The sequence below is a fragment of the Sceloporus undulatus genome, chromosome 6 (assembly GCF_019175285.1).
Source record: "Sceloporus undulatus isolate JIND9_A2432 ecotype Alabama chromosome 6, SceUnd_v1.1, whole genome shotgun sequence".
Classification (NCBI taxonomy): domain Eukaryota; kingdom Metazoa; phylum Chordata; class Lepidosauria; order Squamata; family Phrynosomatidae; genus Sceloporus; species Sceloporus undulatus.
The window spans coordinates 108,037,316-108,063,595 of NC_056527.1; the positions used below are offsets into that span (position 1 = coordinate 108,037,316).

The window sequence follows — 26,280 nt, forward strand, 5'->3', positions numbered from 1 at the left end:
GCCTGAACTCTCCCTAGAAGCCAAAATGACTAAATTTAGGCTGTCTTACTTTGGACACCACAAGGTAAACGTGACTCATTGGAAAGACAATAATGCTTGGTAAAGTGGAAGGGAAGAGGTAGATAGACTCCAGGCCAAAAGAGCAGTGCTTCCCCATGCTTCATGTTGTCCTGTCTAGATAATGCAGGCCATTAGCACTGGTCTGGGGTCTGGACATTGATTTGGCAATCCTGGACCGATTCTGGCCCACAGGAGCCTTAATCCAGTCCAAAAAGACTGACTGCTGGGGTTTCCAGGAAACCGCAGACACAGCCCACAAACTAAAAGGATTCCATACACTCTATACCTGCTGCTGCCATTGCATCCATCCCAAAGTCCCCCATCACAACCTCTTGACATTGGAAGAGGGCATCTGGCCATATAGTGGTTGCCAAGTGCTCCATTTCTGCCCTTATGGGTTGTGACAGGGAACTCAGGATGGATGAAACGGCAGTGGCAGCAGTTCCATGGTGAGGGGTGTGTGTCTGTCACTGCACCACCTCAGGGACTGACCTGGGTTGGAACTATCTGCTCAGGCCCTTGGTCAAGAAAGCTATGGTCTTCTATAATAAGGTATGCAAACCTTATTGTGGCTATTAGTAACAGGATGTCTTGGAGGCCTCTCATTCAGACATCCAAAGTAACAGGTTTTTTGGCAATTAACAATTGGGTGGAAACTGTTGAAGGAACTAGGATTAGGGAGAAAAGTGGGTCTTATCTCAGCCAGACAGACCTGAATTAGTGTCATGTTTGAGAGGTTACACCATGTGGGCCTGAGAGGGATAAGAATCACATAAAGTCTGCGTACTCCCTCAGAGTGTACTGGAGTCTGCTTCCTTAGAGGTCTTTAAACAGAGGCTGGATGGACATCTGTCATGGATGCTTTGATTTAGATTTCCTGCATGGCAGGAGGTTGGATTGGATGGCCCTTGCGGTCTCTTCCAACTCTATGATTCTATACTTAAAAATACAGATGTTAGAAATATGTTAGAAACATCTCATATCCTGCATGCTAGATCTGCCTGAGCACCAGTACTTTGGTTTTGAAAAGCAACTACTGATGGTCTTGCTTCTCTCTCCGATTCATGGCCTATCCTGTAATTGCTATGGGATATGGTTCCTGTTTATGTGATATACCCACCTGACAGTTCTTTCAGATAAGGAGTTACATTGTCATTCTTTGCAAATTTATTGCTGGTATTGAATACCCAAGATAATGTAACAAGCACTGTCAAATTGACAGGTACTTCTATACCTCATGCTTACCAAAAATGCTACTAACAAATACTGTGTTAGAATGGCTACCAGCTTTAACTGTTTTAAGTATTTGGGAGGCCGGTATTCTCCAAAGCACATCTGTGAAGCCTTTTAGCATTCTCCAGATAGTCCAACTTTAGCTTGGAGTTAAGGGGAAGGATCATAGCCCATTGGGTTGGTATGTGTTCAAGGTCCTATAGCCTCACACAAGGTGAGAACAAATATGTGCCTGTGGCCCTGCAGAGCTACTACAAGCTGGAGAAGGAAGTCATGGGCAAGGGGATCCATTGGCTTCCATCAACACAAACAGCAGCTTGTACACCTTTTGGTATATAACTCTCAGCTTCAAGGCACAGGCAGGGCTGAAGGCTTATAGCTAAAGCTTAACTTCTTTAGAATAGGCACAATGCAAACTTCAGTCTAATGATATCTGTTTTTTGCTAGAACCCAGAAATGCACCAGTCAGAGCTTAATGGAAACTACTTCTACTTCAGATTAAAGTATTCAGAATGCAAGAATCTGTTCTGAGCCTGAGGAAAGTTTTCAGCCTTCCAGATAAAAATCTATTTATGTATTATCTGATATATATCCTGCCCTCCTCCATTATGAGACAGAAGGCAGATAACAGTTTGGGTAAGTACTAATTATTTTTTTCATTTGAGCAATATAATGCAGAGCTGGTGGAGCAGGGGGGTTATTGCTGCTCTTCGTGAACAACGGAAATCCTTCCAGATCTGCTGGAAATCACCTTAGGATGCACGTTCTGCTCATCCCAGGTTTAGAAGAAGAAAACAGGCAATTGCAATGTTTAAATAGATTCTCTTTATTTCTAGAGGTCCGTGAGTCAAGTATCACAGCTCCGGAGACATTTTGATGTTTTGGGCACGGACCAGGAGTGTCGTCAGTCACCAGGAGAAGCTGGACATCACACATAAAGGCATACTGAGGTTAGGGGAGGGGAGTGAGTGAGGGGAAGGAAGAAGCCAAGACCTCTGGGTTCTTTCATGGCAAGGCAAAGATTTCCATTCTCCCTCACAAGAGAAGCAGGCAGAAAAGGGGTGGGGTGGAGGGTAGAGGCAGAAGTGAAGAAAAAAACAACAGACACCACAGTAGCTCAGGCACAACGTTACAACAAAAGAGCAGACAGTGCAACCAAGCCTCTGATTTTAATAGGCATGGTTGGCTACAAAGAGGGACTCAGCAGCAGCTCCACTTTTGCCAGATGAAACGTATTTGCCTTGGCAGGCAAGGCTGTTGGCCTGTAAAAAAAATTAATAGGTGTTGGAATCAGTTTCATCTTAAAAAAGAAAAGGCATGCCACACATTGCCTGTATCATCATATCTTCCCTTGTTAGGCAGCAGAGAAACTGAGATTTCAGTTCCCAGCTCCCCTCAGTGAAGGCATATTAAACTCCTGCTCTCTGTCTGGAAAGGCAGAGAATGCAAGTAACCAAGAAGTACAAATAAAGCTTTCCCATCTGCCATCCATCCTTTGCCCTCTCCTCCCAAAATGGCTGGAAGTACAGAAACTGGGGAGCCTGGGTCCCAAAGAGACTGTGGCCCTGTGTATAACAGGCCACTCTCCTGGTCCCACCAAAACTGTTCTATTTTTCTAGCCATCCAAATTGCTTGCATTTACTCTTTTTCTAAATATGACAGCATATTTAAAATGTTTGAATTTCTCCCAAAAACGAGTTTCTCCCAAAGATGATCGCTATTTAGGAACTGAAGTCTCTTTTAACCTCGCCTCAGCTTTATCTGTCACAACCCCTGAGCTCATATGGAATTGAAACTACTCAGGGCCTTGCTTTGATCCCACTACCATGGATAAAGTAGCCTAAGCAAAACATACCAATGCACGCTTGATGTACTCCTCCTGGGCATTCTTGAGGTTCTCCTTCTTTCCACTCCAGGCCTTGAGGGCAGAGGCTTGCAGGGCACGGCCATAGGAGAAGGTCAGGGCCCATGGCTTGTGCAGGGGGCATTTGTTGATGGCATTCAGGTTCATAGAAGCCTCTTCCTCACTTTGACCACCAGACAGGAAGGTGATTCCTGTGATCATACAAGGTAACAAAGAATGATATATATATATATATATATATATATGCATATGCACATACATGAATGGAGCACAACTTGTGCCCAATTTTTTTTAAAAGCAAGTAGAAGAGGAAATGCAGTAAGAAAAGGGTGGATTTAAAATCTGAAATGGGGTAGAGTTTCCACTGAAGACTTTATGGGGGAGAACATTTGGAAGCGAAATCAGACGGATGTTTTCCTTCTGACTTCTGAATCACTGCCTTATCACTTTAGAAAGTTGTTCCAAGTAAGTAGGTGGAAAAGGAGGCACCAGATCCCATCTCATCTTGGAAACTAAGCAGGGTCAGTCTGAGTGTTCCATGCCTAATAAAACCTTATAAAAATAATGATATATACACACACGTACATGAATGGAGCATAACTTGTGCCCCATTTTTTAAAAGCAAGTGGAACAGGAAACGTCCCAACCAGACTATGCTCTCTAGGTAGCAAGCAGCAGCAGGGAGGGAAAAAACAATGTTGGAGTCAGTCCTCTGAGTCCTCTGACCAGATTCATATATTACCACTCACACAATAAACCCACTTCCATAACATGAATCATCAACAGCTAGGTTTATAGAAACCCTGGTACAGATATACAGTTCTGCAGGACTATTACTTTTTTATTTTAGTTATTTTATTTATTTATATCCCACCTTCCTCCTGGTACAGAGACTCAAGGAGGCTACCACTTTGCCAAAGAAGTGCAGGAATCTGCAAGATCACACATTTATTTTGGACAGGAAAGTAAACAGGCATTCCTTGACACCCCTCCCCTCTTTTCTTACCAGGCACAGCTGGGGGCACAGTGCGGCGCAGGGCAGTAACCGTTGCCATGGCAATTTCCTCAGGAGTGTATTTGTGGGTGCAAGCATGGCCACCTGTCACCATGTTTGGCTTGAGCAGGGTCCCCTCCAGATAGATGTGATGGTCACTCAGGGCCTTGTACACTGCAGCCAGAACCTGTCCATGGTGTAATGGGCAGAGGTCAGTGCTAGTAAAGTATGTGTCAGGATCATATCTTCAAGTTCATACTGGAAACAAAGACCACTATTGTGACAGAGATTCCACCTATATATACTAATAAGCTTCCTCTTTTCAGCATCTCTCACCTTTTCTGTCACATATTGGCAGCGTTTGAGATCGTGGTCACCATCAGGGAGGATTTCAGGTTCCACAATAGGAACAATCCCATTCTGGAATTAAAAGGGATAGCAGATGATCAACAGAATCCCAAGCAGGTAGTGGAGAAGACAATAAAAAATAAAAAATTCAAAGTTGCAAGAAAAACACTGAAATTGCATGACTAAAATTTAACTCCTCTGACCAAATATATTTTAAACACCTATAAGGTGTTTTTGCTAGATTATAAATGTCTAGATTACTAGACAAATGTCTAAATCACTAGACATTTGCTAGATTGCTGCAAATGCTGCTATTCCACTTCAACTGAAGGAGAGACATTTAGAATTCCAGCCAGAAAGCTCTTAGGCCTCACTGAACATCTGGGGAATGCAACAGAAGGCCGCTAGAGCAGTAAAAGTGGAATAGTAGCACTACAAGAGTGTCGTGTGGCAATCTCCAGTGTTTTCAGACACAAATCAAAAGCTAAGTAGAGCGGGCCCTTGGTATCCATAGGGATTTGGATCCAGGGTTCCTGTGGACAGCAAAATCCATGGATGCTCAAGTCCCATTATACACAATGGTGTGGTAAAATGTGTCTCTTATATAAAATGGCAAAATCAAGATTTGCTTTTTTGGATTTTTTGTTTGCTTAATATTTCCAAGCTGTGTAATGGTTGAATCTGTGGATACGGGGGGCCAACTGTATGTCTTAACGCCTTCTCAGGTCAAGTACACAATAGCTGGAAATTCCATATAGTGTAGGACTCTTGCAATTGCATGTTACAACTTATTAAATTACTTGGTGCCCTCTTGTAGCAAGAATGGGTACTACAGTTAGAGAAAACAGCCTCCACCCACTAGCAAAATAATGACACTGAAAGTCCTTGGGAAATTTCCCAGAGTAGTCTTCTGTGAAGCATACAAAACCGCCATTTCAACACTGTCTGTAACTCAACTGTAACATGCATTTAAGGAGCTACCTTGCTGAGAATCAGTCTGTTGGCCCAGCAAGCCTGGTACCATATATGCTAAATGGCAATTGCTCTCTATAATCACAAGATCTTTCCCAAACCTGCTACCCAAATCACAGCTTAAATCTGGGTTTTTCTATGCACTGTACACATGCTCTGTCATCACATCATTTCCCTGATAAGAAAGTTCCACCAGGAACTAGCCACCCTCCAGTTAACTACCTTCCTTCATCCAAAAATCATTTTGTACCCACCTGCTGGCAGATGCTGGCATAACGGGCAAGTACATTGGCATTCTCAATGATTGCCAGGTGGGAAGGGGTGGTTGGAGTGATCTTCAGGACACAACGCCACTTGGCAAAGTCAGCACCATCCTTCTTGTACTGGGCACAGCGTTCAGCCAATCCATCAAGACCTACACAGGCATGAGAAGGTTAAGGACCAGAGTTCTCTGAACAGCCATACTATTCCCTCGTCTTGGGTTTCTTTCTTTACTTCTGATTCTGCCCAAAACTTGTTTCATCCCCCAGTCACTCACCCTGGGTGGTGGTCTCTCCATTTGTCCCAGCAAGGGGCACAACACCTTTGTCAACCTGTGAGGAGGAAAGAGTAAAGTTTGTCAAACCAAACCCCAGCCACTTTTATCTGCTTGAGCCACCCATCTTATCATCCAATTAAAAAAAAATCACTAGTAGGGAAACAGGGGTTTTGTATGTAGATAGCTCTTGTAGCACCTTATAGACTAACTGAAAGAAAGAAATTGGCAGTATGAGATTTCATAGACATAAGTCTACTTCCTCAGATACTTTTTGAAGTAGACTGAAATCTACGAAAGTTCATGCTGCCAATTTCTTTCTTTCAGTTAGTCTCTTAAGGTGTGTGTTTTTCTTAAAATAGTGACTCCTACTTTTCATTTTTCATTATAATTCACCATAATTCCACCTAATTCCCAAAAGTCCTTTGGGTCACAAACAATATAATTTTTATACTCTTAAATAGATATTTTGGAGCCAGTGTAGCGGTTTAAATGCTGGACTGGTCTGGAGACCGGGGTTCAAATCCCTGCTTGGCCATGGAAACTCATTGGTGACCTTGGGCAAGTCAGAGAAGAGGAAAGACAAACCTTCTTTGAACAAATCTTGCCAGAAAAACCCTGTGATAGGGTCAGTGTAAGTCAAAAACAACTTGAAGGCACACAACAACAAAGTAAAGGTTTATTTCCCCAACAGCCTTGACAGAGTAAATGTGTTTTGTGAAGCTGTCATGATCGCTGATTTTGAAAAGAGAAAATAGTTAATTCTGCTGAAAAAGGTAACAGAGAGTTTCTCTTGCAAATGTAGCACAATGCTGAAACCTCTCTTTTCCAACCCCAAAGAACCCAAGAGTCTCATTTTTCATTCATATCATTCATTCATATAAAAATTAAGGACATTTCAAGGACTTTGGGATTTCAGTATTTAGTCAGTTCTTCAAGGTGGTTAAAAAGTTGCCTGCTTACAATTGGTCAGATGTTGAGGAAGGGTTATACTATTTCTTAATAGTACACTATTTCTTAATGTGCCTTAATACTATCCTCTTCTCCCCTCTCGTATATTGTTCGATCCAGCTATTTTGTTGTATGGTTTTAATGGTATGGTTTTATGGTTGTAATATAATCGTCTTTTAGAGTATTTTGTATAGCTTTTAATTGGTTATGGGAAGTTTCTTTACACTGTTGGGGTTATATGTTGTTATAATTGTATCATTTATGTTGTAAACTGCTATGATCTATATAGGAATAGCGGTATATAAATAAATTTTCATTCATTCATTCATTCATTAAAATACTGCAGATTTCAAGAGGCATTTTAGAAGAGGCATTCTCCTTTCTCACCCAGAAGGGAAGGCCTCTTCTAAAAGGGTGTCTACCAGGGTACATGAATGCATTATCTGCATATAAGAAGTGTGTGAGGGTTTCTTCACAATCACTTTATTCATATGCAAATCCAAGCAAGATTTCCTTAAAGCAGGTGACATCTCTATTACTGACAAAACTAGCCAAGTTAAAACACCTTCAGCTCTGATCGTCCCCAAGCTCCAAATTCATTTTAAACAGTATGCTTCCTTTTTCCAGGCTTGCATTACCTTTCTACAAAAGGGATAGAAAGTGTCTAGCCTTCTAGAGGTTCTTGGAGAGCAACTCGCATTGGCTTTAGTCAGCAGAGCCTAGAGCAAAGGATAATGGGAGTTGCAGCCCAAGAACATCTGGAGGCTGCAAGTCACCCAGGTCTGTTTTACAAGGTTGTGTAGGCCTCCTGAACAGTACATATCTGCTTCCTATGGATCATATACAACAGCAATTTAGAGAAGGGACTCTACCATTAACAGGTATCAGCCCTTATTGTGTTATCACTTACCTTGATGCCTACAATGGCACCTTTGTCCTTAATGACCTTGGTGAACTGACGGCCATCATCGGCCTTCTGGTACATAGTCTCATGGAAGAGGATGACCCCACCGATGCAAGGGTTGACACGGTCATCTGCAGTGAAAAGCAGCTGCCTGTAGAAACGGCGGTTCTCCTCAGTGTTCTCAGTGCCAATGGATTGCAGGCGCTTGGCAATGCTGCCTAGGAGGTGAAGGAGAGGACACAATGGATATTAGGCAGACAGGCTACTCTACTCATACGCACCAACCCACCACCACTTTCTCATCACTCATTCTCCTCTTCCTTCCCAACTCTTACCAGTGGATTCATCGGCAGCGAGGATGCCCTTGCCAGGTGCCACAATACGCAGAGCATTCTCTGCCAGCTCCTTCTTCTGCTCAGGAGTCAAGGCTGGGTATTGGTGAGGCATCTTGAATGACTAAACTGGGAAAGGCAAGAAAAGCGTTAACATCCTGGGCCAGGTGACTCTCTTCCTCCTCCGCCTCCCACTGTTGTTGCTTGCCTCTCCTGGCATTGCCCACATGCCAGGCCACCGACCTTGATGTGTCTGTACAAGCAGGGCAGGGCAAAAGAGGAGAAGGGAGGAAAGAAATCCACCACTGATTCCCTCCCTGTTGCCACAGTGTTCAAAGGAATCTTTGATCAAGGTCTAAAGGGATCCTCCAAATAAGACAACTAGGGTGCATTTTGAAAAACAAACAAGGGATGATGGTTCCTACTGAACAGAGACCCAAATCAAGGGCATTTTCAAGGACGTAAATGACCTATCTTCCCACCCCATCTTTCCTGATCCTTTTCATTGGAGATATTCCAAATTTCTCTCCCTCCCATTTCTTTTCTCAACCTGATGTAGAGGAATTACAAGGGGAGGGGATACTAAAAATGCAGCATTTTCTCTCTATCAATGACTATAAACCCTTCTCCTTCCGGTTAAAGGGCGGGGAGCGAAGAGAAAAATTTTCTTCCTTCCTTTAGGTAGGCAACAGTTGTGCACATTTCAACATTCTCGCCACGTGGGTTCATCTAATGTCTCCCCCCCCCCAAAAAAAAACCTCCATCTTGAGTGCCCATCTCAGATTTCTTATTATAGTTTCCAGTTCTTCTTTTACCCCTCTCCAGTGGTTCATCCACATTGGAGAACTAATCCAGTTTTGCACCACTTTGACTGCCAGGGCTCAATGCTATGGAATTCTGGGCATGGTAGCAAACGACCATGCCCAGAATTCCATAGCATTGAGCCCTGGCAGGCAAAGTGGTGTCAAACTGGATTAGTTCTCCAGTGTGGATACAGCCAAAGCAGATTCCTGCTTTCTCTTAAAAAAACGGGATCTATCATGGTCCCCAATCGCCCCCCCCCCAAAAAAAAATGTACCCCAAGATGGAGATCTCACCTCTTTTTCTGCAGAGAATGTGGGAAAAAAGGAAGGGAGACCTTCTCAAGCAGCTGCTCCGATGGAGAAAAGGGAGTGAGATTTGACTCACTGAGGAGGGAGGAGACTTTTAAAAGGGACCAAGCCCTCCCCCTACATAGCAAGGAAGTATTTATTTAAATAGAGGGGAACACCATAGGATGGATTTCCTCCCCCTTCAAACTGAACTGGGCCTGGAAGGCTCTGATGGATGGTATGGGAGAGAAAAGCAAAAAGGCTGGCCCCAGTGCTTTGCCTTTTTCCTTGGAATCCATGTGGCATTTCTGTTCCAGTGTAATGGGTGCTCAGTGTTACAAACAGGAGGAAAAGAAGAGATTTTTAAAAAAGAATCTTTCAGTTCAGTGGTTCCCAAATTTTGAGGTCCTCCCAATGTTTTGGATTTCAGCCCCCAGGAGTTCTTGACCATTAGCCAAGCTGGCTGGGGCTTCTGGGAGCTGAAATGCAAAACACCTGAAGGGCCAAAGTTTGGGAGCCACTGACCTAAGGTGCATCTGTGCTCTAGAAATAATGGAGTTTTGACACATGGGTCCAAAACACACTGCAGAAATAATATCCAGTCTGAGACTGCTTGAACTCAACACTAGGGAATTCTGGAAATGATATCTTGTACATAGAAAAATCTTGTAGCACCTTTGAGACTAACTGAAAGAAAGAAGTTGGCAACATGAACTTTCCTAGACTAAAGCCTACTACCTCAGATGTATTCAATTTTTCTCAGGTGTAGCCTTCTCTCTCAGAGAGCTCTGGAACCACAATAAACTACAATTCCCAAGATTCCCTAGCACTGAGCCAGGGCAGTTAAATCTGTCTCCAACTGGATTTTTTCAGCAGTGTATTTGGACCAAGGTGACCAGATGTTCTAACCACAAAGGAGGACAAGACATCGCAAAAAATGTAGGGCCATCCAGAAAAATGTAGGACATTCCCAAATAAAAGCATGCTTACAAAAATGTAAATTCATGCCTCTCAGTCCTGCTCTAAAGTGAGGATATTTTGGAATTCCTCCTAAACAGAAGGCTGAAATGTCCTGAAAAAGGAGGATGCCTGGTCACCCTGACACTACTTAACCTGCCGTGGCTCCATCCTAAAGAATCCTAGGTTTTGTAGTTTGGTGAGGCACCACCACTCTTTGGCAGAGAAGGCCGAAGGCCTGGTAAAACTACAAATCCCAGGATTCCATAGGATGGGGCTACTTAAAGTGGTGTTAAAGGGCATTATTTCTTCAGTGTAGATGTACCCTTAGATGCTTTGAAAAGAGTGGGTAGCAAAATCCACACTTCAACCACAGGTTTGTTCATGCTAGGGATAAAAATAATAACTTATATAGTTGCACCCTCTCCCCTGGATGGATTGTAAGAATGATGATGGGGATAAGCCAACGCTGTGGCTCCACAGACCTTTTCTCTCTTTGCCTCTTAGACTCCAGTTTCACCGCTGACCTTTCCAGGGGACACCCGATCCCTCCTCCTTTGGCTCCCCTGTCCTTTTCTGAAGGACACACTTGCTATTTCTGGATGCCCCCTGGCCCAGGAGTGTGTGGAGAGGGAAACCCAACTGTAAAGCAAAGTGGTACCGGAGTGATAAAAGTGGGACTGCAGCTTTGTGGCCAAATAAAAAATAAAAAAGGTCATGGAAGGGATTCATTTTCAAACTGGAGAAGGCATGCATACGCACCAAGATGCCTGCCACATCTAAGAGGATAGATGATCCTTACTACAGGCAAAGACCTTCTGCTTGAAATCACTCTCCAGGGTTTATGACTTCCTTCATGTTGTGAATAGTCAAGCTATGGAAATTTGCTACCACAAGAGATGCCAATGGCAGCCAACGATGGCTTAAAGAAGAGACTAGATGCATTAATAGAAGATAGTCCTACTAGTCCTCATAGATGTAGCACCCTTTCAGTACTAGAGGCACTATGCCTCTGTGCCTCTGATGCTAGAGAGGGTGCCATTATGCATAGTCTGACTTATATTTAAGAAAAAGACTGAAAATATGGATTCCTGCCTTTTTTTAAAAAAAATATGCTAATTATTAGTTTTAATGTGCTGTAAGGATTACCTAGTTAAGAGTTTGGGAGGTGCTCTTTTTGGCTAATTAAAGTTATCAGCACCGTATTGGATATGTGTGGCTGGTAAATAAGCTACTGAAGATACAGTATTTTTTCAGAAGAAACTGAAAAAGAGATTCCACCTAAACATTAGGAAGAACTTTCTGATGGTAAGAGCTGGTTGACAGTGAAAATGCTGCCTTGGAGGGCGGTGGACTCTCCTTTTCTTTTCTTTTCTTTTCTTTTAATTTAATTTCAAACAGAGGTGCAGTGGCAATCTGTCTTTGATTGTATCTCCCTGCGTGTCTGAAGGGGATTGGACTGAATGGCCTTTGTGGTCTCTTCCAACCCTACAGTCCTGTGGTATCTTCATGCCCTACTTCTGGGTTTCTTCACTAGGTTTCAGATTGGTCACTCCAAAAACAGAAGGCTGGTCTAGAGCCACATTTGGTTTAACCCACAAGGGTTTTCATGTTATTATATGCAGGGCCAGAGTGCAAGATAATGAGAAGCAAGGGCCAAGAAAGAAAATTCCTGCAAAATCTGAACTAAGGCAGAACTGGTGGCTTATCGGCATGAAGCCTGAAGGGTTGCATTTTTTTATTATTACCCCAAGTGCCCAGTTCTGTAATTCTTGTGCAATTTTTTCCTCCTTGATCACACCTGGAGGAAAATATGTCTCAAGACCATGTCACCCTGTCCATCCAGCTGCCCAATTAAAAAAAGAAGAAGAAGAAGAAGATATCAACTGAACTCCTTTGAATTCTGTCCAGATCTTAACTTGAATACTGGTTTCTTCCCAGAATCTCCTTTCATTCTGTCTTGGTCCTGTAAAGTCGATGTAAGCTAAAAAGAAGTGCTTTTAAGCATGGACATTAGAACGCTTTGCATTTGTAGGAATAAAGGCCAGACATGTTGATTTTTGCTGATTTTTGAATGGCTTCTCCTATCTGATTTTCTCTGGACTCAACCATTGTTGGAACAAAGAGAGAAGACTCTCTCCAGATCCAAAATATATGCATTTTAATCACATTTGAAAGGTCTGCAAGAAGGTGGTTAAAATCAATATCTCTTCCACATTTTCTTTAGTGCATGTTTGCAGTGAAGGAAAGACTGTAAAGTCAGGATGTACTGTAGTCAAATTAATAAATCAGTCCAGAGCAACATTTGTGAATTTATATATTCCTAGATGCATCACTGTGTGGGATGGGGTAAACATTAGCCTCGAGGGAGCATCTGTTGGGCTAAGCTGACAAGAGGGTTGTGGCCACCCATTTTGGACAGAGCCGGGCTGTTTGATGAAGGAGCAAATGGAAAGGGGGGGTAAGAAGAGGTGTGGGAAAGCAAGGCGGGTTGCATAACACCTCAACGCCTGAGAGGTGAGAGGCAGCTGCTGTTTGATTTATGAGAGGAGAGAAAAGGCCAGGCACCTGTGGGGTCAATGTAACATGGGAATGCAACACCCCTCCTCCCCTTTGAGCAATCCAGACCCCACAAGAATCTTCTCCATTGCCCAGCTGAAGCCGAATCCAAATGGGGCTTCTCTTGGGATGATTACGGTAGGAGCTGAGTCACTGGTCTTTGTGCAGGAAGGCACGTAGCACCACCAAGAAGGAGGGATGCCCTCTGGTTCCTTCCCCCCCCCCCCCCACTTTGCCCCTATCCAGTCTTCCCTGCTCCCTTAAGTAGGATCAGTCTGGCTGGGGGCTGCCCTACAAGAACCTGCTGCTTGCAGGACAGAAAGGTCACCATCAGAGTGACACTGCTTTTCATGATGCAATGAGTTCCATCCTTCCCCACGGCCTGCTTCCTCCACATCTTTCCCTCTGCCCCCAATTTCTTGCCAATTTCCCCGTTTCCCCTACCCCACATAGTTCTCCTCTTCCACTCAACCCCCTTCACCTTGTTTGTAATATTTGCAGGAAAGATAGCCATTCAACAGGTTAAACTACGCATCCACCTCCACTGCCTTCTGAGATTTCTGCATATCAGGAGGTTATTTTAAAATCACAGGAAGGAGAAGATATCTGCATATCAGGTGGTTATTTTAAAATTATAGGAAGGAGAAGGCTCCAAGTAACAGCAAAAACCATGTGAGAAAATGCAAGCCTCTGACTAATACTGCCATTATATAATTTTTCCCCTCTTGTATGATTCTTAACACTTTTGCCTGATGAAGAAGCCAGTGGAGCGTTGAAAGCTTGCATCATGCATTTTGTGCATTTTGGAATTAAAGATATCACTATTTTGTGGATTTTGGATGTAATTATACTTTGTTATAAGGTCAACACTGATATTCCTGGATATGTTTTGCAGGAAGGAGAAGGGATGGCAAATGTACCTATCGCCCCAGGGCCTGCAAGATGAACTGTCTCTTCTTGATCACAACAGACATACCTGCCCTCCCTAAAAATCCTCTATAGCTGCAGTTCAGCCAATCTTAATAATGCCCCAATGCTTTGTTTAAACATTACTTTAAATTTTGTATTTAACTTTTAATAATAGCTTTACTTAAATTATTAAAATTATTTTAACAAATTTAAATTACTTAAATGTTAATACAGTATATTAAAATGAAAATATTTTATATTTTAATATAAAATATTGATTTTATTTTAAGTAATAAAATTAATTACTTGGTTCCAAAATATGAGAATGGGGAGAGTTGACAAGAGGCCACACTGCCATTTTATTGGTGCAAAAGTTGCCCTTTCTTGTTGCTTATGGTGAAGAAATGGAGGTGGTGAGGCCCTTTCCTCATCATTTCATTAGCATGCTAAGGAAACTTTATCCTAAATTTCTGCATGGCATGGAACTAATGAAGACAGAGAAACCCTCTGCTTTCTCACCCACCCCACCCCAGCAAAGGGCCCTGGGGCACATTTATTACACCAGAAGCTTTCATTAGCTAAAATTCATTTTATACAATGCATTACACACATGTAATCCCTGAGTCTACTACTGTACAGTAAATCTGTTACAGATGGCTCATTCGAAGTCCTTACACAAAACAACTCTTGATTATTACAATACAGTGAAATACTGTAGATTTTGCATTTGAGTTACCTCTGCAGGGAATGCAAGAGCTGCTTTTAAAAATAAAAAAGGTCTTAGGCAGGCAAGAAAGAGATGTAAAGAGAAGAAAAATGAGTTAAGCAGCAAAGGAGATCCCTATGTGGTCGAGTTACCAATTTTAGGACATGAGTTAGAAGGAAAAATAGATCCAGTATTCCAAGGTATAGCACTCTGAATCTGTTCCTGAATAAAGAGAGATAGAAAAATCCTGTAACATTGTTGGAGACTGAGGCTGCATCTGCACTGCAGAAGTAATCCAGTACAAAGATTAGGGAGGAGAAAATATGTGTTAATTTAGAAAGCAAATGGAGGGAAGCAGGAAGTCTAAAGTTTAATTTTTGTGTATTTGTTTTTCTATGTTTTTAAGGATGGGTGGGGGGGAGAGGATCAGTGTACGGCTGTAGATTTCTGTATTTGTTTTGTGTTTGTTTGTTTGTTTTGGTTTGATTTGTCTATTCATGTCTATTTACTTTTGTTAATAAAGAAATGTAAATTTAATTTTAAAAATTTAGAGAAATAATCCGTTTTTGCTCTACTTTAATTGCCATGGCTCAATGCTATGGAATTCTGGGAACTGTAGTTTGTTGCAGCTCTAGACTACAATTCCCAGAATTACACAGCAGTATGCCATGGCAGTTAAAGTGGTGTCAAGCTGTATTATTTCTGCAGTTCAGATGCGGCCTGAGAAACAGAAATAGCAGAATCTTTTGTGAACTCCAGATTACTTCATCAGATGGAACTGATGCATCAGTTGCATCTGATGAAATGGACAGATGTCCATGTAATTTATACTAGAAATTTATTTTTCTGCATTAATCTCCAAGCTTTAGGAGGACAATTTGAGCAACCAGCAGCGACAGAAGAAGAATGAAGGTGAGAGAAATAGTACGCAGAGAGATCTTGTGTAGCACCTTTGGGATTAGCGGAAAGAAAGAAATTGGCAGCATGAGCTTTTGCAGACTTCAGTCTACTTCCTCAGTTAATATATCACCTGTTTTGTCCTAAGTTAACTAGGTACAGTACTTGGAAACTATATCTCACAAAGGGAGAGGCACACCTTCTTCTCTTTGCTGCTTTCCAGATACAGTACATTTATGTGAACAGAACTTCCTCAAACAATTAGAGCAACTGTGCAAGACATTTGCAAGTCATTGCAGCAGACAAAGGAGGAAACAGCAGCATTAGATCATACAAGTTGAGTGTTGGGAGGAAAGACTGTGAGTCAACAGTCTCTATGGTCTTAAATGGACAAATCCTTGAGACTGGCAAACAGAATTGGCCTTATCAAGCAGAGAGCAATAGACTAATAAAAGTGAAAGAGTGTGAGGGAAATGGGAGATGGATTCCCACTAATATTTAAAGCTCCACAGGGTTTTGATGTGGGGCTGCTTGTTAAGCCAGGCTTAAAGTGAAAGGGCAGACCTTGCTGTAACCATCCATGTAGGAATCTGCTAAAAATACAAGCTAGTCTTCGGAGAGAGGGGCTGCACCTGCACTGCAGAAATAATGCAGTCTGACACTGGTTTAACTGCCCCGGCCTCAATACTATGGGATCTAAGGGTTTGTAGCTTGTTGCGGCATCTCCGCTCTCAGTGAAGGCTAAAGATCTCTCAAAATTAAAAATCCCAACAATGAAATTAGGGAAACTGTTAAAATATTCCACATCGTAAGTATATATTCCACATTATAAGTACTGGATACTAAATTACTTGGTTATTGTCCTCTAAGGGGAGGAAGAAAAAAGGAGGGCTGAAAGGTATGTGCTATAACAATGGTAATATTTAGTATGGATTTATTATATACAGTATGTTGTATGGTATTAAGGACCATAAAGCTAATACATAAAACAATTAAAAACAAAAGAGACAAAACTACAAATCCCAGGACTCCATAGCACTGACTATTACGCACCATAAAGCTAATAAATAAAGCAATTTAAAAAAACCTACAAATCCAAGGATTCCATGGCATTGAACGGTGTCAAACTGCGCTATTTCTGCAGTCCAGATGCAGCCAGAGAGAAAGAGACTTTAAGGGCGAAAACACACTGCAGAAATAATCCAGTTTGACACTGCTTTCACTGCCCTGGCTCAAGGCTAGGGAATTTGGGGATCTGTAGTTTTGTGAGACATTTCGCCTTCTCTGTCAAAGAAAACTCTGGTGCCTCAACAAAACTACAATTCCCATGAGCCAGGGCAGTCAAAGTGGTGTCAAACTGGATCATTTCTGCTGTCTATCAGAGAGAGTGCTGGGGCCACAACAGACTACAAATCCCAGGATTCCACAGCATTGAGATGTGGCAGTTCAAGTGGTGTCAAACTGTCTGCAGTGTGGAGGCAACTGTGGTCTCCAGAAATATTACATACATACACACACACACACACACACAAAGATCAAACACACACACACATATATATCTACACACACACATATATATGTATACACATACACACAAATAAACATATACACAACACAGAGATATATATGTACACACATACATACATATATATATATATATATACACACACACACACACACACACACACACACAAACAAACATACACAACACAGAGGTGTGTGTGTGTACAAACAGCCTTTCCCCTTTCCTTTTCTGCAGGGAACCTCCCTCCAGTTCTTCCTAATGCTAAACCCAAGGCAAGGCCCCAGACAGAGGCCCAGGCCTGCCTCCTTCCTTCCTTCCCTCCTCCACTCCAGGCCCCATCATCCCCAGGAGGTTACCGTTGGGTGCGGAGGGAGACGACGAGGCTGGCTGCTCCGGAGGCGCTGCTGGGTGACTGACTGGCAGAAGCCAAGCCGGCGCCGGGGCTATAAAAAGGCGGAGGCGGGAGGGAAGGGCCGCGCTAACCTTCTCCGCGACCCCTGGCCTTTCGCGGGCCAGGCTAAAAATAGAGGCCGGGGTCTCGGAATGTGAAACGCGAGGAGCAGGCCCTGCGCTGACATTCCCCGGAGAGCAAGGCAGGCGGTCACGGGGAAGGAGCCTGAGAGGCCGCGGGGCCCTCTGCCTGAACCAGAGAGATCATACATGGAAGACAGTTGTTGCCCATAAGTCGGAAATGGCTCCAAGGCACCAGAGCAAAGCCATGCTCAAAATGGAGGGCCTTTGGGTATTTCCTCTATGATAAACTAAATGAATAATAAAAGTCATAAAGGTGGTCAGAAAACACAACGAAAGGGTCACCCACAAGTTGGAAAGGACTCCAAGGCACACACCACAACAAAGCCATGCTCAAAATGGAGGGGGCAGTTCCTCTATATAATTTGACCTTTGGGGAATTTCTATATATAATACGCTATAATATATCCGCTATATAATACTCTATAATATAATACTCTAATATACAATATAATATATATAGATGAGTTCCCAAAATTAGGACTGAAGCAGCTTACAGTCTACAAACACAGTACAATTAAAAACCTACAGAAGTGATCATTAAAATGGAATTAAACTATTGCAATACTAAAACTGATCATTTATTTATGATTTATGGCAACCCTATTATGGGCTTTTCTGGGCAGGTTTCTTCAGAGAGGGTTTGTCATGGCTATCCTCTGAGACAGAAAATGTGACTTGCCCAAAGTCACCCAGTGGGTTTACATGGCCAAGTTGGGGTCCGAACCCTGGTCTCCAGTCATATAGTCCACAATGCTCAAACACCACGCTGGCTCATAAGCATGGTGAAGAAACATGATATTTCTAGGAGAGTGTTTTTAGCTTTTATTTGGCCCTGTCCTACTTTTTGTGGTTCCTTGTCCTCCTTTGCGGTTTGGTCACCTTGTGAGGGATGCACGCCACAGTGTGGCTCATTCCCAAACAGTTCTCTTCCCCATACATGCTCCCCTTGCATCTGCCAACACTTCTTATTTAGACCCCTCTGCCACTGGAGATTAAATTGCACCAATGTTTTGGGGTTACCCCTATGATGCCCCTTTGGACTCAGTGCCCAAGTTATTCATCCCCCCTTCTTCCCTGGCAGTCTCCACAGTCCCAGTAAGAAGACACCATGAGGTGACTTTCCCCCTCCATCTTGTCTGTTGCCCCTTCTCTACCCAAAACAGCTTGCAATTTGTGGCTTCCATTTAATCTCCATTTGCCTTCTTCCCTGTCCCTGCCCCAGAGCCTTGTCCCTCAATGCCATCTGCTGTCGCCCAGAAGAAACTACAGTCCAACACTCAACAGTTTCCAGATCCTGAGACTAGATTGGGAAATGTTTTAAAATACAGTAACCAGGGCCAAGGCAAACCTCCTCTGAACAAATCACGCCAAGAAAAACCTGAATAGGTTTGCCTTGTTGTTGCTGTGTGCCTTTGAGTTGTTTCCAACTTATGGCAACCCTAAGGCAAAGGTAAAACCTATCACAAGGTTTTCTTGGCAAGATTTGTTTGGAGAGGGTCTGCCTTTGCTTTCTTCTGAGGCTGAGTGTGAGTTGCCCAAGGTCACCCAATGGGCTTCCATGGCTGAATCTTCAATCCTATTCCAGCACTCAGTCCACTGCACCACACTTGCTCTGACTTTAGAGATTAGCAAAATTTTACTCTCCGCAAGTATTCACCAACTCCAGGTCATTTTCTTAGATCCAGATATCAGAGACACAGTGTGTCAAATTAAGCCTGTTAAAATCTTTAAGGTTGCCACAAAGACTCCTTCTTGGTAGTCTCTGCTCCAGTTTTTAACTAAATGGCTCTGGAGCAGATTTTTTGTAGGAAACAGATACGAGGGAGAGTATAGGCAGGTTTGAAGACTATCCTGCCACTCTGATATATATAAACATAATATGCCCTTACCTAACACTGATCACACACAATCAGATTCACAGGCAAACATTACCCTACTTATTATTTCATGCCCTATTATTATAATAATTATTATTAGAAAATGACTGCACCAGCTGTAAAGCAGTTGGGCGTTCCCCGCTCTCTAAGGTGGACTGAAAAACATACTTCAATATTTTGGGATGGAAAAAGATGTTCTCATTTTGCATGGTGTAAGTAACACCTCAGGGTGTTGCAAAGCAAGTGTGGACCTGACCAAGAGACTTCCTTGTAGCAGATGGATGGAATTAGCAGCAAAATTAGTAGCAAAATTTGGGTAACTGCAATCAAATCCTCTGCAAAATCATTGAAAAATCTGGGTATGTTTAGCCTGGGATAAGATTAAAGGGGGATCTCATAGCCACCTTCAAATATCTGAAGGTCATGATGCAAGAGATGAACTAGATTTGTTTGTTCTCAGTTGTTCCAGAAGACCAGCCTAAAACCAAAAGTGGGAAACCTACAAGGAAGTCATTGTTAACTTTTGTCAAGTCCTGACTTATGATGACTCTATGAATGAGAGAAAAGTAGATTTGGGCTAAACACTGGGAGAACCTTCCCAACTATGAGAGCTGTTTGATAGTAGAAAGCTACCTTGGGAGGTTAGTAGGCGGTCATTCAGCTGTCTAGTTGAAGGCTAGTTGTAAGGCTTCCAGAAACGCCAGAGCAGCATCCCACATTGTATTTCCTGCATTAAGCAGAAAATTAGAACTAAATGACTTTTACCATTCACTTACACAGAATATACTTTGTGTTTAGATATCTAGATATGTAGGTTAAGACACAGTTTATAGATAGATAGATAGATAGATAGATAGATAGATAGATGATAGATAGATAGGTAGATAGATAGATAGATAGATAACTGGATAGCAATAGCCTAGACCCAGTAATTAATGCGTTGGTAACTTTCTGATTAGACTAGTACAATATGCTGTATGTGGGGCTGCCCTTGAAGATGACTTGGAGGCTGCAGCTAGTGCAAAATGCAGCAATTAGATTGATCAGAGTATCATATCAAACATCATATAATCCTGGTGCTAATGCAGTTGCACAGTCTGCCAATATACTTCCAGTATGAATTCAAGGTGGTGGTGATGGACATTCAAAGTCCTAACAAACTTGTGATCTTGAAACCCAAAGAAGCACTTCTCCCTACATATGCCTGACTGAGGTTTGAAGTCTGTTGAAATGTAACCCATCATTTCGGGCAATACACTCCTGGAACATGTGAGAGAGGGCCTCCTTTGCTATGGTACCCCAGTTATGGAATATCCTCAGAGGCCCTGTTGGCACCAACACTAGTGTTATGCTGCATTTTACAAAAGCCTTTGGGGATTAATAGATTATATCTAAATCTGCACATGTTCATGGTTTTAAATTGCCTTAAACTGCTTTTAAACTGGTTTGGCTTTAACTTGTCACCATTTCTTCAACCAGGGAAACATTCAACCCTCTGGATGTTAATAAACTGCTACAGCTTCCATCATGCTTTGCTATCTTGCAGGCTGGCTACTAGATCAATAACATATAGAGGGCCATAGGTTCTCCCTTGCCAAAATCTGTTTTTCCATCTTAATCCAAGGTGAAGGTGTGTGTGTGATTTTTGAGTGCTATACAAATTCATCCTCCAAACGCTAGGCTAAACGGAACCATAATGGTACCATAATGCTATCAATGAAGGTACCAAAGCAGAAGAGCCAGGGTTGTTTTTATCAAAAAGAGATACAAATGGTATGATGGGCTTTAGTAAATTAGTATAGGAGGAAAAAGAGACTGTACCTATTAAAGCTGTTGGTATGCATAGGAAGTCAGTACTGATCCTCACACAAAATGGTAGGATTGGTAAGATGGGCAACAGATGGAAACCAAGAAGCTCCAGCCAACATGTGTGAGATTTCCTGCATTCTCCTCCTTCCTAGAGCAATAGGCTATGAGCCATATCACCATGACAACATGCAAACCCCAGGTTGTGATGCTAGTTACCCTAGCAACATTGCCACTCTTTCCCCATATGCACCCTGTCTGGACCCTGCCCAGAAGGAGCAATTAGCAGTAAAGAATAATCAGCAGGAAACTTTAATTAACAAGGTGGTTTGGAACAGACAACAAGTGGAATGGGATTCCTATTAGGGGTGGCAGGACTCTGGTCACTCAGTCAAAGTCAAACACTGCTCCTGCCCCCAATGACAGCAGGGTCAAATGAATAATACACAAGGCTAAAGAGGGTCAACCATTAAAGCTCAAGAGCTTCTGGGGTCACAGGTCACAGGATGCAGAGTAGCACATAATCAAAATTGAAAACCACAAGGCCAAAAGGATTACTGTGTTCTTAGGGAGCAAATATGAACAAGCCCATAAAGGGTCTAAGTTGACACAGTTTGAGTACCACAGCATTTTAAGAACAGCAAGTCATGGAGAACGTTCATATGTCAAGGAGTTCAAGGTGGAAGAAGAGGTCCATATCCAAGGAGTTGAACTATCAATGAAGTGGATGATCAGTAACAGCCACTGGGTAGCTTAAAGTTTCAAGGTTCATGAAAGGAGGTATAACGTTCAAGATGGCCGGGAGCTCACAAGTCAAAGTCCAGGGATTGTGGCCCCTACAGGTAACGTCAAAGTTCAAGGGTTACATCAGACATTCAACTTGTTTCCTCAGGATCTAGGACCTTGACATGGGTGAAAGGAAAGTGCCCACGGCGTCCATTCAGCTCACCCTCCCATTGGCCATTGACGTTCATCTTGGTGACAGCAATGAGGTCACCAACCTGTGGAGCATCAGAAAATACAAACAGAATTCAGAACAGAACAAAGACAATAGGATCATTTGTACTCTCTCTGTATACAGTTTGCCCCCTTAACTTGCTCATATTTATGTCAAATAACTGGATGGCAGAATATGGCATAATCCAAGTACCTCTGATCTCTACTTTAAAAAAATGTCTCTGTTCTCATGGTCACAAAGAATAGCTTGATAATGATAGTGGAGTCCCATGAAAGCATTAGTTGTGTTTAGCACCCCACACAGCTTCTAAACCAGTGATTCCCAAAGTTTGGACCTCCAGATGTTTTGGGTTTCAGCTCCCATAATTCTTGACAGTTGGCCAAGCTGGCTGGGGCTTCTAGGAGCTGAAGTCCAAAACGCCTTGAAGACCAACATTTGGAAATCACTGTTAATCTTAACCTTCCATATCCCAATATTTCCCCTCCTTCCCTTCTATCACTCATGCTTCTCCACAATTAGTTAAAGCTCTGCGAAGCCACAAACAAGGAACCTGTTACCCATCAGATGCTGCTGACTGCATCTCAACTCATCCTTCACCACTGGCTATGCTGGCTGATGGGAGCTGCAATCCAGTAACATCTGGAGGGCCATACACTCAGCCTACCCCTGGGCTATATAATCTTGCAGAACAGAGGTGGTCAACTATTGCTCTCCAGAAATTTTTGGCCTACAACTTCCATTAATCCTAGTCAGTATAACCAATGGTGAGGGACAATTGCAGTTGAAAACTATTTGGAGGGCCAGAGTTGCTCACAGCTGCTCCAAAGAGAACTGCACCACTACTCCCTGCCCCTTAATTTGCAAAACTTATTCCGATTGCATAGTTTTTGGTTTAGGGGTAGAATTGGGCATGCTTTTCTCATATAACAGTCAGACATGCATTTATTCTCCACGTTGTCCCACAATAAAGACTATCTCACAACTTGCCTCAAAGGCCAGTGCTGTCTTGTCACTGGCACCAGGCACCCGTCGCTGCACTGCTCTTGCTATTACTGGAGCATGGCAGGGGGCACCATGGCTGCTGGGGTGAGCATATGGACATGGCTGGACATAGGGCACGGGTATCATGCCCACACGCCCATCTGCACGCTGCGCTGTCCACCACTGTTCTTCAGGCTTGGCCAATACCCTCAATGGTTCCCCTTTGGTGAAAGGGAGGTCTTCTTGATCACGGCCTACAAAGTCGTAGAGGGCACGGACCCATTCACCTGCAGGAGGTGGCTGGGCAGAGGCAGGGGCTACAACCCGACCCACAGGAGCTACAAGAGTGGTGGTGTCCAGGTAGTGAAGGCGGTAGAAATCTAGCAGAGCGGGGAAGCCATCAAACTCATGCTCCCCAATCCGTAGGCGCCCAGGGAGGCTGTTTATGATGTAGTGAGAAACCTGAGAGAGGCAAGAGGACAAAGAAAAACATCAAACCAGAGCTCTCTATGGTCCCCAAAATTCAACCACTTATGTATAATCAAGGCCTCCCCCAAGTTCTTCAGCTATTCCAACACAGACCCTCCTACCCTGTATATTTCTCCCCCAAGACATCTAAGAGATTGGAACTCACCTTGGAGTTCTCACTGACTGAGAGCACATAGTCCCCAGGGCAGGTGGTGCTGTCCCGTACCAGAAACGTTCCATGCCGGTGGCCCTGCAGACAGGCAGCTGCTTCTTGCCGGCTGAGTGCCCCCATATACCACTCATGGGCATCCCCAAAAGCTGACATGGCTTGGGGGAGCATCAGAGGGTGGGCAAACCCACCAACCCCCAACTGATGATTATCCCCAAGAAAACCGATACGGTTGCCCTGGTGTCTGAAAGCACCTTTGTTACAGGGGAGTTACCCAATTAGAAATCTATGTGGTAGATTCATTTAGCAGCTCTTGCCTCTTTCAAATTTAGGGTGACCTTCAAATAATTATATGCAGCCCCCCCTCACTGAGAAATAAGCTTCTTCCACATGTAGTGTGAACCATCCAAATCTGATTTCCCTTCAGAATACCCCACTCCTCCTACAAATACCTATTTTAATGAAGGTAGTATTTTAGGAATGCAAATAAAGCTTTGACACTGAAATCCTTAGTATAAAAGGGATGCCATAAATGGGATCCCTCCCAGCTCTAATTTAATTTTCGGGAATTAAAGCTCACTTTCCTAACTAATGCACCCTTCTAGAAGTTAATTATCTGCTCAAAGACAAATTCTACCAAAAAAACCATCAGCATACAATATACAACACAGCCACGTAAGAGGCCTATGTACAATGCAACACATATATGGGATCTTTAGGTTCTCTGGTGTCCATACAAAATTAAGAGCATTTCCTTACGTTCCTTAAGTACATTTGAAAAATTGAAAGTGTCCATAGAAGCTCACAGAAGTGATATGATATGATTGTACCTTCAGAATTCTTCAATACCCCACAGAGGTTATCAGCACCTCACAAAACGTAACAGAATAAGATTGGGAGATAGAATCCTTACACAGGGAATTGTTTTACTCCTAACCGAGAGTCACTTTCCAGAACCGTAAAACGAACAGCCGGTCTGCGCATTATAACCGCTCTTGCAGAAAAATGCCTAACTCCGATTTAACCTACAAAATAATCAGAGGGGATCATCTCCCAGAAACAGAGGAGGCCATTAATTCCTATTGCCATGAAAAGGCTATGGTCCTCTGGAGAAAGCTTTAGTGTATCCCAATAAAACCTGCTCCCTCAAAGCTACCCAAAAATAAAACCCACACACAACCTGTGAGGCAGGTAAGAAAAACCTAGCACCTTTTCACACCTCCCCACCCAAAAAAGCAGCACAATAATAATAATAATAATAATAATAATAATAATAATAAAGACACCTCCACAAACGAAGACCCCCAAATGCTCAGCTCAGCCTCCCTACAACCTTCCGGGGAGACCTAGGCAGCCCAGAGCCCTAACCATCCATGCTGCAAATCCCTGCCCCACCTTCCCTTCCCATGTGCACCCCTTACTCCTTCCTAGCATCCTCAGGAAGGAAGAGCCCCCTCAAAGCCTCAATGCTGCATTGCAGCCCCTTCGAGGCAACATGGGAAAGGCTCTCACAATAAGAACACAAAGCCCCCTCCTCAAATCAGCAGCGCTCTCCAGCATGAGGCCAGTGTGCCCCAGCCCCACAACAACGCCCCTCAGCCCCATGCCCCCCCTCCTCAGTCAGGAGAGCCCCTGCTCCTTCCCTCAGGGACCAGGGCATCCTGGCTCCCTTCCTCCGGCTCTAGCCCATCCGAAACCCGGACTTATGGCCGGCAGCGCCTCCTTCTCCTTCCCCTTCTCCCCCCCCCCTTCGCCGCCGCCGCCGCCGTCCTCTCAAATCACTGCCCCAATCCTGATTGCAGCTCCGGCGGCGGAGGTGGCGGGGTTGATGGGAAAGTGACGACGACGCACCCCTCCTCCTTCAAACGGAGGAGCGGCGGCCATTTTGAGCCCGGGCACAATAGGCGGTGAAGCCGCGCTGAAGCCGGCAGCGCCATCTTGGTTGTGGGCACTGGGCCCAGTTTCCAAGATGGAGGCCTTTTTACCTCTTTCTCCCCCCCCCCACCACCCACACACTCTGTGAAAGCTGCTTTGGGTTTTGTGGTGGATACTGTGGCTGTGGTAAAACACTGCTTTTGTGGTGGATAATGTGCCTTGGGCAAGTTCAAAGAGAAATAGAAAGTAGCGCAATTAGGGCTGAAGAAAATGAAATGCACAGATATAGGGAGGGAGGGAGGGGGGCACTTGGCTTAACATATGAAAGGGATCTAGGAGTCCTAGTAGACCACAAGTTGGACATGAGTCAACAGTGTGATGCCGCAGCTAAAGAGGCCAATGTGATTCTATGCTGCATCAATGTCTCTAGATCAAGGGACGTAATAGTGCCACTCTATTCTGCCTTGGTCATGCCTCGCCTGGAAGAATCCTGTGTCCAGTTCTGGGCACCACAATCCATAAAGGATGTTTAGAAGCTGGCATGTCCAGTGGAGGGCTGCCAAAATGGTGAAGGGTCTGGAAACCATGCCTTATGAGGAAAGACAGGGAGCTGGGTATGTTTAGCCTGGGAAAGGGAAGATTAAGAGGTGATACGATAGCTGTGTTTAAGTATTTGAAAGGGTGTCATATTGAGGATGGAGCAAGCTTGTTTTCTGCTGCTCCAGAGAACAGGACCTGGAAGCATGGATGCAAGCTCCAGGAAAAGAGATTCCAG

General features: G+C 43.6%; 2 protein-coding genes across 3 annotated transcripts; both read right to left on the reverse strand.

Moving 5' to 3' along the window:
- Positions 1-2,099: 2,099 nt before the first annotated feature.
- On the reverse strand, positions 2,100-17,350 carry ALDOA (aldolase, fructose-bisphosphate A). Of its 2 annotated transcripts, none has more exons than XM_042471676.1 (9): positions 17,194-17,350; positions 8,197-8,322; positions 7,868-8,079; positions 6,010-6,064; positions 5,726-5,886; positions 4,488-4,571; positions 4,164-4,338; positions 3,149-3,348; positions 2,100-2,555 (listed from the first exon to the last, which is right to left on the reverse strand). In XM_042471676.1, the coding sequence occupies exons 2-9, from the start codon at positions 8,306-8,308 to the stop codon at positions 2,463-2,465; spliced, it is 1,092 nt and encodes a 363-aa protein (XP_042327610.1). In that variant the 5' UTR covers positions 8,309-8,322; positions 17,194-17,350; the 3' UTR covers positions 2,100-2,462. The 2 variants fall into 2 exon arrangements, with proteins under 2 accessions (XP_042327610.1, XP_042327611.1); XM_042471677.1 differs by lacking the exon at positions 17,194-17,350 and adding an exon at positions 9,291-9,315.
- Positions 17,351-21,350: 4,000 nt separating this feature from the next.
- LOC121932763 (crk-like protein) lies at positions 21,351-25,560 on the reverse strand. The gene is made up of 3 exons (XM_042471731.1): positions 23,628-25,560; positions 23,000-23,455; positions 21,351-22,055 (listed from the first exon to the last, which is right to left on the reverse strand). The coding sequence occupies exons 1-3, from the start codon at positions 23,799-23,801 to the stop codon at positions 21,930-21,932; spliced, it is 756 nt and encodes a 251-aa protein (XP_042327665.1). The 5' UTR covers positions 23,802-25,560; the 3' UTR covers positions 21,351-21,929.
- Positions 25,561-26,280: the final 720 nt, after the last annotated feature.